Source organism: Elephantulus edwardii, unplaced genomic scaffold (genome assembly GCF_000299155.1).
Source record: "Elephantulus edwardii isolate Elephantulus edwardi_28Jun2011 unplaced genomic scaffold, EleEdw1.0 scaffold00071, whole genome shotgun sequence".
Classification (NCBI taxonomy): Eukaryota; Metazoa; Chordata; class Mammalia; order Macroscelidea; family Macroscelididae; genus Elephantulus; species Elephantulus edwardii.
In genome coordinates, this window is record NW_006399821.1 from 15,229,363 (window position 1) to 15,245,880 (window position 16,518).

At 41.6% G+C, this 16,518-nt stretch overlaps 1 protein-coding gene across 1 annotated transcript in view; it reads right to left on the bottom strand.

Moving 5' to 3' along the window:
- TXNDC5 (thioredoxin domain containing 5 (endoplasmic reticulum)) overlaps nt 1-3,839 on the bottom strand; it is a 46,466-nt gene extending 42,627 nt beyond the window's left edge. Inside the window, exon 1 of the mRNA XM_006888741.1 lies at nt 3,577-3,839. Coding sequence (XP_006888803.1) covers nt 3,577-3,839 — 263 coding nt within the window. The remainder of the gene's footprint in view (nt 1-3,576) is intronic.
- Nucleotides 3,840-16,518: the final 12,679 nt, after the last annotated feature.

Genomic DNA, 16,518 nt, shown 5'->3' on the forward strand with positions numbered 1-16,518 from the left:
CAGAAAAATCAAGAGAAGCCCTATTTTAACAAGTGAATCAGGTAAGTGATTCATTCTCTCTTTTCCAGATGATAATTACAAGAGGAAACGCAACATTATGTTCAAATATGTATGGTTACAAGTTCCAAGCAAGCAAATACTATTCTCTGAATACTGTATTCCCAGTTCCTAGCACATGCTTTACACAACAGATTAAACACTTGACAATTTGTTAGCTGAACAAATGATTAAAAGTACAGTAAAACTGTACCACATATTGATACAGCTTCTGCAGACCCAACAAAGTGAGCCTGATGGAGGGAAAAAACAGACAAGAGAAAAAGTCCAAGTTTTCACAGCACAGGGCACTGAGTGTGCCTTGAGGGATGTGAAATTGTTGGCGTCTATCCAGCAGGCTCCTTCTCTGGGTGCATACAGTGAGTTTGATCTCAGCACATAAAATGCAATGCTCGGCTGGAGGAGTCCTGGCTGCATCAGTTTACTGAAAGACCCCACAACGGGTGATTCACGACTCATAAGACCCATTTCTGACTCTACACTCTTTTCTGGTTTGCTGATTTTGGGTGTTGTTTGGTATTGTTTTGCCCAAATATGCTCATTTTAGATGCTGTTCTCACCTAACATGTGGCTTCTCTGCCTTTCTGATAAATCACTCCTATCTGATCCTCCAGCAGGTTTTCAGAGGCTATGAATCACAAATAAAAGGACTGCCCATCTTTCTCCTGAAGAGGAACTAGTGGATTCAAACCACCTGCCTTTGTGTTAGCAGTGTAATTCCTTACCCACTAGACCACCAGAGCTACCTAAAAGTGAGCATAAGGAATGAATTCATTGTGTGAAAATCCAAAACAGACCATAATGAACCAACACCAACCTGGGAATGGCCCTCCCTCTCCCTGTCTAGGTGGCCATGATGGAGTCACAGATGTCATATAGTTGGTTTGCTGGTTTGCAGCCCTGTGGTTACTTCATACACCTCTGAGACATACAGCTGCCTTCAGAAGGCAGTTTGCTTGTGACCATGTAACAGAGCCATGTGATTCTCACAAGGAAGCATCCTGACCTTGACCTTATTGGCAACAGGTTCAGTATGAGCAGCATATTGGCTGCAGAGATGCTACTGGCACAAAATGTACAGCAATAAGGACAACCCTTATACTTGCCAAGTTCAGACCAAAGACACAGACCTCTGTGCTCACTGCCTTGTACTCCTGTCCCCAAATTGCACGTGGGTTTCCAACAGTCCACAGCAACTGAAGCAGGAAAGACGACCTGTGGTGGGGCAGCCAGCCAACCAGCAGCATGCTTTATCTTTCCTCCCATTTGCTCTCCATGTATATCTTTTTGTATTTTTAACAGGGAGTGTGTGTGTGTGTGTGTGTGTGTGTGTGTGTGTGCGCGCGCGCGCGCACCATCGAATCAGATCCGACTGGTACAGGAGATTACCTCTCCTTCTCAGCAGAATATCTGGTGGATTCGAACCTTGCACCTTCAGGACAGCAGTGCAGCTTCTTGCTACTAGGCCACCAGAGCTCTCTTCAATGTAAATCTTTTAAATGCCATCTTTGAAACTCACATGTCTCTATTCACATATTTATAAATCAAACACAAAACGGAGTTCATTTTCGCCACAAACTTAAAACACAATGGTGGTGTACACATTGGTGGTGTAGCTGATAGTGAGCTGCCCTGCGAATACAAAGGCTGCATGTGTCTTTAGTGGTTTTAATTTACCAGATGCTCCACAGGAGAAAAATGGGCTGTTTCTTCTCTTGTGATTTAGTTTCAAAACCAATGCAGGGTCAACTATAAATTGGAACCAAATCGATAGCAGTGAGAATGAGGCTTGTGTGTGAAGCCACGAATAATGAAAAAGGGAATTTACTTACTACCACATGTCCACATTTGCCAGTGTCCTCACATTCAGGCCAGGACTAAAAGAAAATTACTGCGGACACTCCAAACTTAAAACTCCCTTGCCCCTATGTGCCATTTTTTAGTTATGCCATTTTTTTTCTTCAAAGATAAGAAAACTCATGGATAGATTTATTCCACTGAAATGCTCCAATCAAGTGGTCTATTTAATAGGAATAATTATTTTGAGAGCAATCCTCCGTAGAGCAACTACATATAGTAGGATCCCTGGTGGCACAGTGGTTAAGCACCAAAAGGTTTTCAGTTTAAACCCACCAGGTGATTTGTAGGACCCAGATGTGGCAGTCTTTCATACAGATTACAGCTTTGAAATCACTTGGTATTCTATTCCAAAACTGGCTATGAGTTGGGAGTTATAGACAACAGTTTTAGTTTACTCTTCTATTGCTACAAAGTATCTTACACATCATTGGTTGTGCTAGAAATCCACATTTGTTAGTCCTAGAAAATTTGAAACACATTTTTATAGATGTGCTACTAATAAGCCGTAGCTAGACAAAAGGAGTTGCTTTACAACCCAGTGAGCAGAAGCAGAGTAAACGCTCTGGCTTCCAAGGTCTGGGAGCAGGCCTGTGTGTGTGTTACAAGTAAGAAAAAAGGGAAAAGTTTTCTCCACTTCCATGGATTAGCCCATTCCTTCTCCAGCTAAAAAAGTCTCTTCCCAACTCTGCATAAGGCTAAATTTTGAATTAAAAACAAAAACACACTAAAACCCATACCCAAACCAACTTCTTATCTCAAGTTGCTCTGCCCTGGAATTGTGGCCCTTTCTTCTCTCTGTGTAACATTTCAACCTTGGTAAGAAAGCACAGCCTTGTTTGTTTGAATGATCAGAACCGTTCAGTAAAGTCTTTTCCAAGTCAGGGTCTATCAAATTAGCAGAGTAAACAACAACAAAGCCCATACACAGAATGAAGGGCAGGGGTATAGGCGATCAGTTAATTCAACACTGTCATTTCCTCACTACACACTTTCCTAATGACCCACCAGAGAGACAGTCCAATCCTCACCACCCTAGCTCCCTGGGGTGCCAAAGAAAGCCTCCTCTCCTTAGGCCAACCCTCCTCATCCCCCCAAAGTGGGAAGTCACAACAATGAGTTGCTATGTCTCAGCTAGACCCTCATGCAAGTGATCTGCCCTGAAAGATAAAAAAGTAGCCCGTTTTGTGTCCAGACTAACTCAGCCAGCAGCAGCCAGCAATAAGAGGCCCCCCAGGAGTCACTGTCCACGTGGCTCTGTTTGAGTTTCAACGCCTGGGAGCTGGATGGCTTCAGAAGTTTGGGGTCCGGGGACCGGGGCAGTAGGGGTGACGTGACGTCTGGGCTTCTAGGGATCCTACAGGGAATCGACCCTCCTCCCCTCCCCTCCCTCAGTCCAGGCTGGGGTGGAGTCCTGATCGTGAAGAGGGGAGGGGACGGCAGCTGTCTCTGCAGGGGACTGACACCCTCCCCTGCCCCTCTACCCTGCGCCACGTAAGCCAGGCCGCCGGGGTAGCGCCGCCCACGCCCCCCGTGGTCCTCCGGGGCCGCCGTCCAGCCACGCGGTGGGGCCGGGCCAAGTGGGGGGAGGCTGTCTGCATCCAGCCCGCCGAGCTCACAGGAAGGGCGCGCGGCTGCCGGTGGGGACGGCCAGTTAGTTACCAGGGCGCGAAGAACATGACGAAGTGCGCCGCGCTCTGGATCCCGTGCGTGAACATGTCGGCCGTGTACAGGTGCTTGGCGTGCGGGTCCTGTGCCTCTGCGCCCTCACTCGCCGGGGACCCAGCTGCCTCCGAACCGGCCTCCTGGGCCCAGGCCCGCGGGCAGAAGCCCCAGCGCCCGCCGCCGCCCAGCAGCAGCAGCATCGCGGCCAGGGGCAGCGGCCGGCACAGCCAGGGGAGGAGGCATGCGTAGCGCGCGGGCATTGTGGAAGAGCTGGGCGCGCGCTCGCCGCTGCAGAGGGTCCCCTCGCCGGTGCCCAACTGAGGCCCCGCCCCGCCAGAGGCCCCGCCCCCGCCCGCACGAGGCGCCCGGGCTCGCCCCGCCCGGGGCCCCGTCTCCCGTCTCCCCCCCCCGAGGCCGGGCCACTTCGTCCCCTCTTTGGCGCCGCCCTTCGCGAGGCCCCATAAGCCGCACCACCCCCAAAGCCCCGCCCATATCCCGCCCTCTCCCCGCCCACAGAGGCTGCGCCACTTCCTCCGCCCTCCACCCCTGTACTTTTCGGGAGCGCGCGGCGCCCGCTCCTAGGCTGCACCCCTGTGCACGCGCTTTGGGAACTTCAGTTAGGCCAGGGAGAAGGGACTTGGACCATAGCTTACTAGACTCTCATTGCTTCCTGGGACGGCTTAGGGTTTTGCAATGCTCTTGTCCCTTCTGGAAACTAAGTTCTGAAATCTTTCCCTTAATAACCTGCTTAAGCTGAGAGCAAGGGTGTATGTTTGCTAAGTAAAGAAACAGGCCAGAGACGGAAACTGCGGAACGCTGTGCCAGCTAGGTTCATCTGAGTACATCCAAAGACTCCCAAGATTTTAGATTAAAGGAAGCAAAGAGCTGCCATCAGCAGAATGGAGAAAATTGGGCAGAAGTGGGTGGAGGTGGCACCTGAATGAGTAAGGTTCTTGGCCAGACCTCAACTGTGATTTTGGGTCTGAGCTCAGAGGTATGATTAAACCAGATTTCCAGGTGAAACTTTAGCCATTTACCCTGTCCTGTCTTAACTTGAGCCTGAAACGGAAAGGTCAAACTATTATCTTCTTTGATATTGTTGTTGTTAGGTGCCATACATTGACTCTACGTCGTAGTGACCCTATGATCAATAGTTCAGAACTCTGCCCTATCTTGCTCCATTTTCATGATCTTTGAAATGCTCCAACCAGTTGTTACAGTGGCAATGAGAATAATGCACTTTTGAGGGACGGGTCCCTCCTGAAAATAAGTGAGACAAAGGTTCATCATCCTTGCCTCCACAGAGCTGTCACCGCACTTCTTCAAGGCTCTTCCTGGCTCCTAGATTATAATGCCCTAGCATTAAGACACATCTGCTCAGTGCTGCTACTTGCTTTGCCCAGTGATAGGATGATAACTGACTAGGGTGTTAGGGTTACGATTGAGTGTTAGGGTTATAACATTAAATTATAACATCCATACAAACACCCCTGACCTGGCTGAACTCACACCTTGTGGCATCTGAGAGGCTTCCCTCAGGTTTGGCAATGGCACCTCATAATTTACACCTGCACACACATTTTATTACTACAAGCCGTAATTAAAGATTCAGGCATGGCTCTTGAGATATGCAACTAAATTAAGGAAAATCACTAGCTTGCTTTATGGGATCCTGCTTCACCCTTGATTAAATAAAATTTGGACAGCCTCCACAGTTACTCTTGGTGGGCAATATGGGAAGTGCCAAATGATTCACCTACTGTCACATCTCTTCAGCCTTTGATTAGACCACGTCTAAACCTTTATCTCTGGTTTACTAGACACCAAACATGTCAATTTCCTTTTGAGCACAATTCTCTTCCCATGTAAAATAAGTGTCACCTCCAACACCTTCATTTTCCTTATTCTTCATACTCCTAAGAAAACTACATTTTCCTCTGACTCGCTGTAACCACCACTTCTTTCCCACACTCCCAGTGCTCATACTTTGCATCAGCACTTTCCTTTTATTCACATGATTAGAAAATTCATTTAACTATTTTGCAGCTCAAAATTGGACTCAACCACCTCAAGGAGCTCTGGTGGCTAGTAGTAAGGAGTTGTACTCACAACCCAAAGATATGTGGTTCAAATTCACCAGATTCTTCATTGGATAAAGGTGAGCAATTTTCTCTCCTCCTGTATGATTTACTGCCTCTGAAAACCAGCTGGAAGGTCAGCTGTGGGCCAGTTTGGACTGGACAATATGCAACAACAAGAACCAGCACACCATCTTTGCCTTCAGAGTAAATTAATTCTTTTAGTTGTTATTCAAAGTCCTCCACCAGAGAGTTTCATCATGGCGTATATCCTTCTCCCACTACTATAAGCCCAGATATCTTATGTTTTAGCTTACTGTTGTAGACTTAATACCCCCTTACTCTTTCCACCATACCATCAGAAAAATCCAACAAAGGATTAGCATGCACACTTACAGGATCCATTTATTCTTGCTTCATATGAATAAAAATATAGATTTAGGAGTCCTTCCCAGTGTCAAAGTAGCCCTGGTGACATAGTATGTTGCATGTTAGGTTGGTAGTTTTTGATTGGAAGTCTTGGAAACTCAATGGAGGGTTGCTATGAGTCAGACCCAGGTTAACAGCTATGGTTTGGTCAAGTCCTATCTGTTCTTTCACACCTCAGAACCAAAAAAGTTAAGCAGATATTTTTCTTGATCCCTATTACTCCTTTTGAGCTCTCTTTCATTCTGCGAAACTTTTAGCATCTATTAAATTGATGCCAGTGGGTTATGAAACTGATTACTCTAGTTCCTGTTATCTACCACTTCTCTCATTTAACTTCTAAATTGCTCCTCATCATTCACTGAAAACTTAATTCCTGACTCATACTATTTCTCACCAGTGCTTTCCTTTTTCATTTCTGATATCTTCATGCATCCAAGTGGATGGCCATCTATCTCTTCCTCAATTCTTTCCTCTCAAAGGGAAATCCTAGAACTTGTTATAGAACCTTCTCAATCACCAAAATCTGACTTAAAGGCACCATACACTGCCCAACACCTTTCATACTTGCTCATGAAATGCACTCCTGCAATGCTTCAGTTTCACTATACCTTCCATGTTCTAGATCTCACCAACTTCTCACAATTTCACTGTAAGTCACCAGACAACTGTGATTTCTCTTTGCTTCTTGGTCAAACAAAATCCCATTGACTCTCATCCTGCTACTTTACCTAGTGTCTCTCCTGCCACTACTGTGACAAACCCTTCTCTTTGGTGAGCTTCACATCTGCTTTCCCTGTCACTTTGTATATGTAATCAAACTGCTGATACAAAATCACACAATCAAGTGGTAATTTCACTTGAAATTAATAAATATTAAATCGGCATTCAACTCTACTCTGAAACTGCTTGCATTTCCTGGTTAATTTGATTCTCCACTCTCTGAAGTGGCCTCTATACCTTTGCCAACAACCTTGTTCCAACTAAGAGGACTTCGTCATCTTCCCAGCTGTCAAAGATACATGGTATTTCTCTCAGGAAAAAAAAGTATCCTATGTGCTCTGCCTCCTAGTTTTTTGTGTCATTTCTGTCATCTTAAAGATTGCAAGTGGCCCTTCAAAGTGCAACAGAAGATGAAGGGAAGTCAAGAATAAGAGGAGGAATCTGCTAATTTGTCATAATGGTGTGGCTTCCTGTTCCTGTGGTGCTAGAAACTATGCCATGGTATTTCAAATACCAGAAGGGTCACCATGGTGAACAGGTTTCAATGAAACTTCTACTGAGACAGACTAGGAAGGACTGGTCATCTACTTCTGAAATAAAGGACTCGTGAAACCATATGAATAGAAGTAGAGCATTGCTAATCTGATATGATTCCCTGGGGTTAGAAGGCACTCAAAATATTAAGTGGGGAAAAAATTGTCTCCTCAAAGTAGAGTCTACCTTACTGTCAGTGATAGGATAATATTTGTACCCATACATGGAAGCTCTGTTAATATGACTACTATTTAAAATTGCGCCAACTTCTGAAGTCTAAAATTGAGTGAATATGCAATCACAGTGTTATACTTGGTGAGCTCTGATGGTGGAGTCCATTGGGAATGCACTTCTAACCCAAATGCCAGAGAAATTGTGGGATGAGATCAAGGTTGCCATACACAAAGAAAACAAAAGATCATTACAAAGAAAGGAAAGAAAGAATGAAAAGGACACATTGAATGTCTTAAGAGACTCTGACACTATAGAATGTAAAAAGAGGGTGGCAGGAATGGTGCAATAAGTGAACTGAACAGAAAATTTCAAAGGGCAGTGTGAGAAGACAATACAAAGTATTCTCATGAGACATGCAAAGACTTGGAGTTAGAAAACCAAAAGGGAAAAACACACTCAATATTTCTCAAGTTGAAAGAACTGAAGAAAACAGTCAAGCCTCAAGTTGCAATACTAAATGGTTCTATGAGTAAAATTTTAAGTACCACAGGAGCATTAAAAGAAAATAGAATGCACAGAGTTGTTGTACTAAAAAAGAACTGTTCAATGCTCAGCCATTTCAGTAGATGTGATCAAGAACCAATAGAACTTAAGGAAGAAGTTCATGCTCCACTGAATGTATTGAATAAATCAAGGCTCCAGGAATTTATTAAATTTGTAAACTGAGGTTGTTTGTTGAAACAGCACTAGACATGCTTATTCATCTATGCCAAGAAACTTAAAAGGTAACTAATTGACCAACCAACCAGAATATATCCATATTTGTATCCATTTTTAAAAAAATGACCCAACAGAATGCAGAAATTGGCATTAATATCATCTAGTAAAATATTACTGAAGACTTTCCAAAACACGGGAAGAGCAGTATAACAACAGGAAACTGTCAGAAATTCAAGTTTTTTTCAAAAGAGATTGTGTAACAGGGATATCATCACCAACATCAGATAGATCTTGGCTGAAATCAGAAAAAAAATTAGAAAGGTGATTCTTTTTCTTTTATTTACTGTGCAAAGGCATTCAACTGTATGGATCATAATAAATTATTAAGAACATTGGGAATAGAAATTCCAGAACACTGAATTGTGTTTATGCAGAATCTGTATCTAGACGAAAAGTAGTCATTTAAACAGAACAAGGGTGTACTTCATTTTTTCACATCAGGAAAAATGTGAGTCAGGGTTATATCCTTTCACTATACCATTCGCTTTGTATGTTGTTATTGTTGTTACATGCCATTGAGTTGATCACAACTCATAGAGACCCTATGAACAAAAGATCTGAACCCTGTTCTGTCTTGTGCCATCCTCACACTTCCTGACACACAAGAGCCCATTGTAACAGTCACTGTGTCAAACCACCTGGTTGAGGGTCTTCCTCTCCTTCACTGACCCTCCACCCTTCCCAGCATCATGTCTTTCTGCGAGGAATAACATCTCATCTAGCAATATGCCCAAAGCATGTGAGGTGAAGTCTCATGTCTCATCATTCTTGCCTCCAAAGAGCACTCTGGCTGCACCTTCTCCAAGATATATCCCTTCATTCTCTCGGCCATCCATGGGATGTTCAGTGCTCTTCTCCAACACCACAGCTCAAAAGTGTCAATTATTTTTCTGTCATCCTTATTCATTTTCCATCTCTCAGATGCATAGCTACTAATTGGAAAGATTATGGCCTGAATCAGATGCACCTTCGTCTTTAAACTGATATCACAACTGCTGAATAACTTGGAAAGATCCCTAACTTCATATTTTCCCTGTGCAATGTGTCTCCTGATTTCCTGACCGCTGTTACCAAGGGTATTATTTTGGATCCAAGAAAGATGCAGCTGTTGATAGTTTCAATCTCTTCTCCAACCATCATGATGCTGCCTATCAGTCCAGTGGTAGAAATCTTTTCTTGACATAGAGATGCAGTCCATACAGACAGCTGCATTCCTTGATCTTCTGCAACAAATGCTTCAAGTCTTCCTCACTTTCAGCAAACAAGGTTGTGTCATCTGCATAATGCAGATTACTGATGAGTCTTCCTCCAATCCTTATGCCACACACCTTTCATTGAGTCCAGCTTCTTGGATAATTTGCTCATCATACAGATTGAAGAAGTAATCTGAGAAGCTGGACTACATGAGAAGATTCTGGCATCAGGATTAGAAGAAGAGTCATTAACAGCCTGTGATATACAGATTATATAACATTGCTGCAGATCATAAAGTTTGAATCACTTATTTTTGAAGCTTAAAGGCAATGTTGTTGTGCACCAGGGAGTAGAAGTGACCCATAGCTGACCCTTCAGAAGGTTTTCAGAGGCAATAATTACACAGGAGGATATTGCCCATCCTTCTTCCATAGAGTAGCTACTGGATTTGAACTGCATGATGTGGGGATTACAGCACAGATTCTTACCACAGAACACTAGTTATCAATATTACACTTCAACATAAAGAAAACAAAACCTCTCACAACTAGGCCAATAAACAACATCATGATTGTTTATTGAAGACAAGATTGAAATTGTCAAGGATTTTATTTTAGTTGGATCTACAATCAAACTCATGGTAGTGCTGGTGGCCTAGTGGCAAGACTCTGTGCTGCAATCCTGAAGGCACGTGTTTGCATCCACAGCTGCTCCACAGGAGAAGGTTGGACAATCTTCTTCCATGAGATTAACTGCTTCTGAAAACCTGCTGCAGAGTCAGCTATGGGTCAGTTCTGACTCAATGGAACTCAACAACAAGCAGTCAAGAAATCAAATGATGTGTTTCATTGGGCAAATCTGTTGCCAAGATCACTTGCCAAAGAGCAAGGATTTAACTTTAAAGATGAAGGTGTACCTGATCTAAGCCGTGGTATTTTTAATTGCTGCACACACATGTGATGGTTGGACAATGAACAAGGAAATAAGAGGAGAATTAATGCCTTTAAATTGTAGTGTTGGCAGAGAATATTGAATGTATCATGAGCTGCCAAAAGAACATAATCTATCTTAAAAGGAGTGCAGCCAGCATACTCCTTAGAGACAAGAATGTTACATTTTCTAGTGTGCAGCCTTCTTGCTTTCATTCTAGGTTTTTTTACAGTAATATCATTTCCCTGCCTCTTAGCATTTTAGTATAGATTAAGTATTGGCCTTTGAGTTTCACAAAGATGATTTTTTGATGGTGAAGGTTGTGTATCAACTTGACTGCCTATGATTCTCTTGCTTGGCAGTTATGATGTTATCATTCCCTTAATGAAATAAAACATAATAATTTTTGTGGGATCTTAGTTAATACATTCACATCTATGATAAGATCTATTATGAAAAGTCAATCAATTGAGAGGGAGTTTCATCAAACCATCTTGTGTTTGGGCATGTTATCAGAAGGGATCCATCCTGGAGAATAAAATTGTGCTTGGAAAAGTCAAAAGTCAATAAAATAGAGGAAGATCATCAACTAAGTAGATTGACACAATGACTGTAGTTTGGATGGTACAGGATTAGACAGAGTTTTATTCTATATACACCAGTTCTCTATGATTTAGAGCCATTCCATGGCACCTTACTACAACAGCAGCAAAGACTGACTGCCTTAAGCATTGTGTTCTTTTAGGGGTGTGCAGAGTGCTGTTTTTGCCAGGAGAGTACCCAAGTAAAGGGCAGGCATGAATGGAGTTTGAGCCATCATGTGTTATTGTTGTTGTGTACCGTTGAGTTGGAACCGAGCCATATTTGACCCTCCAATGGGTTTTCAGAGGCAGTTAATCACACAGGAGGACTTTACCCAATAGAGGCCTCACCTAACAGCCCCTCTCCAGAGGAGACCGACACTTACTGCCAACCAAGGCCAGACAGCCTTCAGGCCATTACATGCTGCTGCCTTGATGTGGAAATCCCTGACACCCATATCATTATATCTGTAACTTTGCCCATCCTTATGGTTTGCTGTTAAGTGTACCATTTCTCTCTCAGTTTTTATAGTGGAAAAGTGTCTTTGAATGTTGCTATCCTTAATAGCTTAGATGCATAAATGTTGCTTATCTATCATCTGCTTTTTTGGGTACAGTTCTTGTCTGTCAGATGCTATCCTAAAGCAGAGTTCCCGGATCAAAATATACTAGGAAGAAGGATTGACTATCCGCTTCTAAAACATCAGACCTTTGAAAAACTCTATGACCAATAGAGCGCACTGAGACTATTAGATATAGTACTGGAGCCTGAACCCTAATATTGATAGACACACACACACACACACACACACACACACACACGAAGAGCAATGTTGCAAACATCCACTAATAATTGGAATGTGGAACATACAAAATATTAATATAGGAAAATTGGACATTGTTAAAAAAGAAATGTAATCTATAAATATTGACACACTAGACATTACTTCTCAGATATGGGTTAGCATTGGCAACTTTGAATCAGATAATCATATAACTTATTATGCCGGGAATTATAAAGTGAAGAAAAATGGGGTTGCATTCATAGTCAAAAAGATTTCTAGGGCCATCTGAAGTACAATGTTGTGAAGTGCCAGGGTACTAGCCATATACATACAAAGAAGCCCTGTTAATCCTGCTATCATTTAAATACACTCACTAGCAACTAATGCCAAAGAGGAGGAAATAGAAGATTCCTATCAGCTTTTGCAATCTGAAAGGAACTGAACATATAAAGAAGATTCATTAATAATAGTGACTATAGTGCAAGAGTTGGGAGTAAGGAAGAAGGAACAGTAGTCAGAAAATGCAGGCTTGATGACATAAATGAGGCTGGAGATAAAAGAACAGAATTTTGTACAATCAATCATTTATTCATTGCAAATATCTTTTATAAAAACCACAAATGATTACTATCACTTGATGGACTACACAAGAATTAGATTACTTACATCTGTGGAAAGAATCACTGGGGAAGCTCAATCAGCTGTGAAAACAAGGCCAGGCACTGGTTGTGGAACAGATCACCAACTGCTCATGTACAAGTTCAAATTAAGTCTAAAGAAAATGAAAATAAATCCACAATATGAACCAAAATATGACCATAAATCTATCCCACCTGAATTCCAAAACCGTCTCAAGAATAGGTTTGAGGCATTAAGTACTAATGAATGAAGACCACATGAGCTGTGGGCTATCAATGATATTACCCATGAAGAAAGCAAAAAGTCATTATAAAGACAGAGGAAGAAAAGATCAAAAGGGCTATCTGAAGAGATTCTAAATATTGCACTAGATTTCCAAAAAGAAAAACAAAGGGAAGGAATGAGGAAGTTAAAGAGTTGAACAGATGATGTCAAAAGGGAGCTCATGAAAACAAAGTATTATAGCAACATATACAAACAGCTGCCATCGGAAAATAAAAATCAAGAACTTGTTCATTATTTCACAAGCTTAAAGTACAAAATCAAGACTTAAACGGCAATGCTTAAAAATGTTAAGATGATCTAGGCAAAATCTTGAATGATCCAGAAAGTGTCAAAAGAAGATGGAAGGAATACACCAAGTCATTGTTACCAAAAAGAATTGACTGACACAGAACTATTTTAGGAGGTAGCATATGATCAAGAATCAATGGTAATTAAGGAAGAATTTCAAACTGCTCTAAAGGGATTGACCAAATATGAGGCCCCAGGAATTGATGTGATACCAATTGATATATTTCACCAAACAGATGCAGTTCTGGATGGGCTCACTACCAGAAATCTGGAAGATAACAGCCAGGCCAACTAACTAGAAGAAATTCACATTTATTCTCTTTCCCAGAGAGGTGATCCAACAGAATGTGGTAATTATCGAACAATATCACTATCACATGTATGCAAAATCCAAGATTATCCAAAAAATGACTAGGCCAATACATCAATAGAAAAGTGCCAGGGAATACAAGCTGGATTTAGAAGAAGCTGTGGCACTAGGATTTTCATTGCTAATGTCAGATAGATCTTGGCAGAAGGTAGAAAGTACCAGAAAACTGTCTGTCTGTGTTTTATTGACTATGCAAAGACATTTGACCATGTGGATCACAGCAAATTGAGGCTAAAATTCAGAAGAATAGGAATCCTGGGACACTTGATTGTGCTCACGTGAAACCTATAACTAGACCAAGAAACTATTGTCCAAACAGAGGAAAGAAAAACTGCATTGCTCAAAATTTTAAAAGGAGTGCATCTCGGTTATATCGTTTCTCTATATCTTTTCAATCTATATTCTGAACAGATCATTCAGAAGGCTGGATTTTCTGAAGAGGAATGTGGCATCAGGCTTGGAGGAAGTCTCACCAAAAACCTGTGTTATGCAGAGGACATAACGTGCTCTCCAAAACCAAAGATGACAAGAAGTAATTTTTGCAGAAAATCAAGAAGTGCAGCCTTCAATACTGGATTGCATCTCAATATTAAGAAAACAAAGATCTTCAACACTTGGCCATAAGGCAGTGTAATGATAGATGGATAAAAGACTGGAGTTAACAATTTCATCTTGGTTAGATCCACAATCAACACCTATGACCCCAGCAATTAAAGTATCAAAAGACGAATTGCATTGGGAAAATCTGCTGTTAGTGACCTCTCCAGAGTACAAAAGAGCAATGATGTAAGTCTAAAGACTAAGGTGTGCATGATCCAGGCCATGGTCTTTTCAATTGCTTGCTATGTATCTGAGAGCCAGACAATAAATAAAGATGGCAGAAGAATAATCAATGCCTTTGAGTTGTGGTGCTGGAGAAGAGTATTGGACACACCATGGGCTGCCAAGAAAACAAACAGGTCTGTCCAGAAGAGGGTGAAACTGATTGCTACCTGGAGGAAAGCACTTTGAATGTATGTCTCAAATATTTGGGAATGCTGTCAGGAGAGACCAGTCCTTGGAAAAGGACATCATGCTTAAAATGGCAGAGAATCAGCAGCACAAGAGAGGAACACCCTGAATGAGATGGATTGACACAGTGACTGTGGCAATAGGGTCAAGTGTGTCAGAGATAGTGAAGTTGGCTCAGGATAGGGCAAAGTTCAGAACTATTGTTCATTGGGTCACTATGAGTTGTAATCAACTCAAAGATGCATAAAAGCAACAACAACGTAAGGGACTAAATAGACAGCAACTCCAAAGATAAGATAGAAATTTTAGGAGGTAGTGAGTTTATATTAATGAGAAGGAACTGCTAGAAAAAGGAGGGTGAAAAAGTGCAAGTGGAATAATGTATTCAATTCTTCGTGTGGAAATTATTTAATTGGTGTATGATCAGCTGTGCACGTTTTCAACAACAAGAGAAAATGATAATAAAATTATGTTGCCTTACTTCTAACAATAACAATAATAACAAAACAAAGCACGGTGCCTCATCTTTTCCCACACCAATTCTGCATACAAGGTGCTCTTGATGGTATTCTAGGTGTGGTAGCCTGAATAATGATACCCAGCACTTTTGGAAATGAAGCATCATTCCCACACACCTTGTAATGGACTTTGCTCTTTCAGCTATGCTGTCAGCTCTCCTGCATTATCAATAATCTTTTTCCTATTAGATCAGTCCATTCAATATGCCAACATGCTTTAGTCGCTCCTAACTTAAATAAAATAAAACTCTTTGTTACCTCATCCCTCCTCAGCTCCTACCCAGATACTTAATTTCCCTTCATAACAAAACTTCTTGAGGAAGGATCTGCATATTTCTATTCACCCATCAATTCATGCTGCATTAACACTAACGTTGTTCTTTTCAGTCACCAAGGATTTCCATATTAGTAAATCCAATGCACAATTTATTCTCTTCATTTTGCTAGTACAACTGATACTTGTTCCACTTTGACATCCTGTTCTTTGAACTTATCTGACACCTTATTCTCCTGGTCAGCTTCCTACTTTAGTCATAACTATTCAGGTTCCTGGATCCAAGCTCTCAATGCTCGTTTCTCGGGACTGATCTTTAGCCCCACATTTGGACCCTACGTTGGATTTGTCTTCATAATGCTGTCTGTCACTATAGATGAAGCACACAATGGAACATTCTACCAATAGGAAAACGAAAATATCACCAAACTGACATCACTTTCATACAGGTGCAACTTAGGTTATTCTTGAGCTGAAAACACTACTTTTAGGTAAGCACTGAAACATTTACATCCTGTGGACCTAAGTGTTGGTCAGAACTTTCCAGGAGGTGCATCTAAAAAAAGAAACTGTTTTCATTGAGGACCTTTTTGGATTGTTCAAATGTGGTTGTTCATAAAGTGGACAGGGTTAGATGACTCCTCTTATCAGAGAAAAAAAAATCAAGAAAAAGACTAAATAAAGCAAGATACTCAGAAAAGTGGGGCTATTTTTCACTGTTTTTAAAGTGATTACATAAAATTTGAAGAGGCTCTATTAAACAAAAGGTTGATAGTTTGGACAACTCCATGGAAGAGAAACCTGGAGACCTGCTGCTATAACAATTACTCCTTAGGAAAATCTATGGGCAATTATACTCTGACCTATGGGGTCCTCATGAGTCAGTGTCTACTCAACAGCACATAACAATTGATTCTGAACCTCAAGACCTAGCTCCTCATGGCAGTTTCAATCCACCATGCTCTCCTTGGGGCAACATAGGTGATCTTCAGTGCAATTTATAATCTCCAAAACCCAATGGAAGATCACCTGTGAATCAGTTCCAATTTGGCTGCAATGGGGAGCAGCATAAGCTCTTTGAAACAATACCCATACCTTCCTAAGCAATTCTTAAGATTGGGAAAGAGTAGGACAACAGATTCAATAACAGGGAGATAAAAATTTCCCAAGATTATTCTTCCCGTGTCAGAAGAATAAATGAGTTCCTCTGTTGAATGAGTTGTGAAGACTAAACTTAAGAATCTATTATTATGGATTTAATTGTGGTCCTTAAAAATGTGTACTAAAAAAAATGTGTACTAAAGTCCCAAATCATATACCAATACATGGAATCTCATTTGGGAAATTTT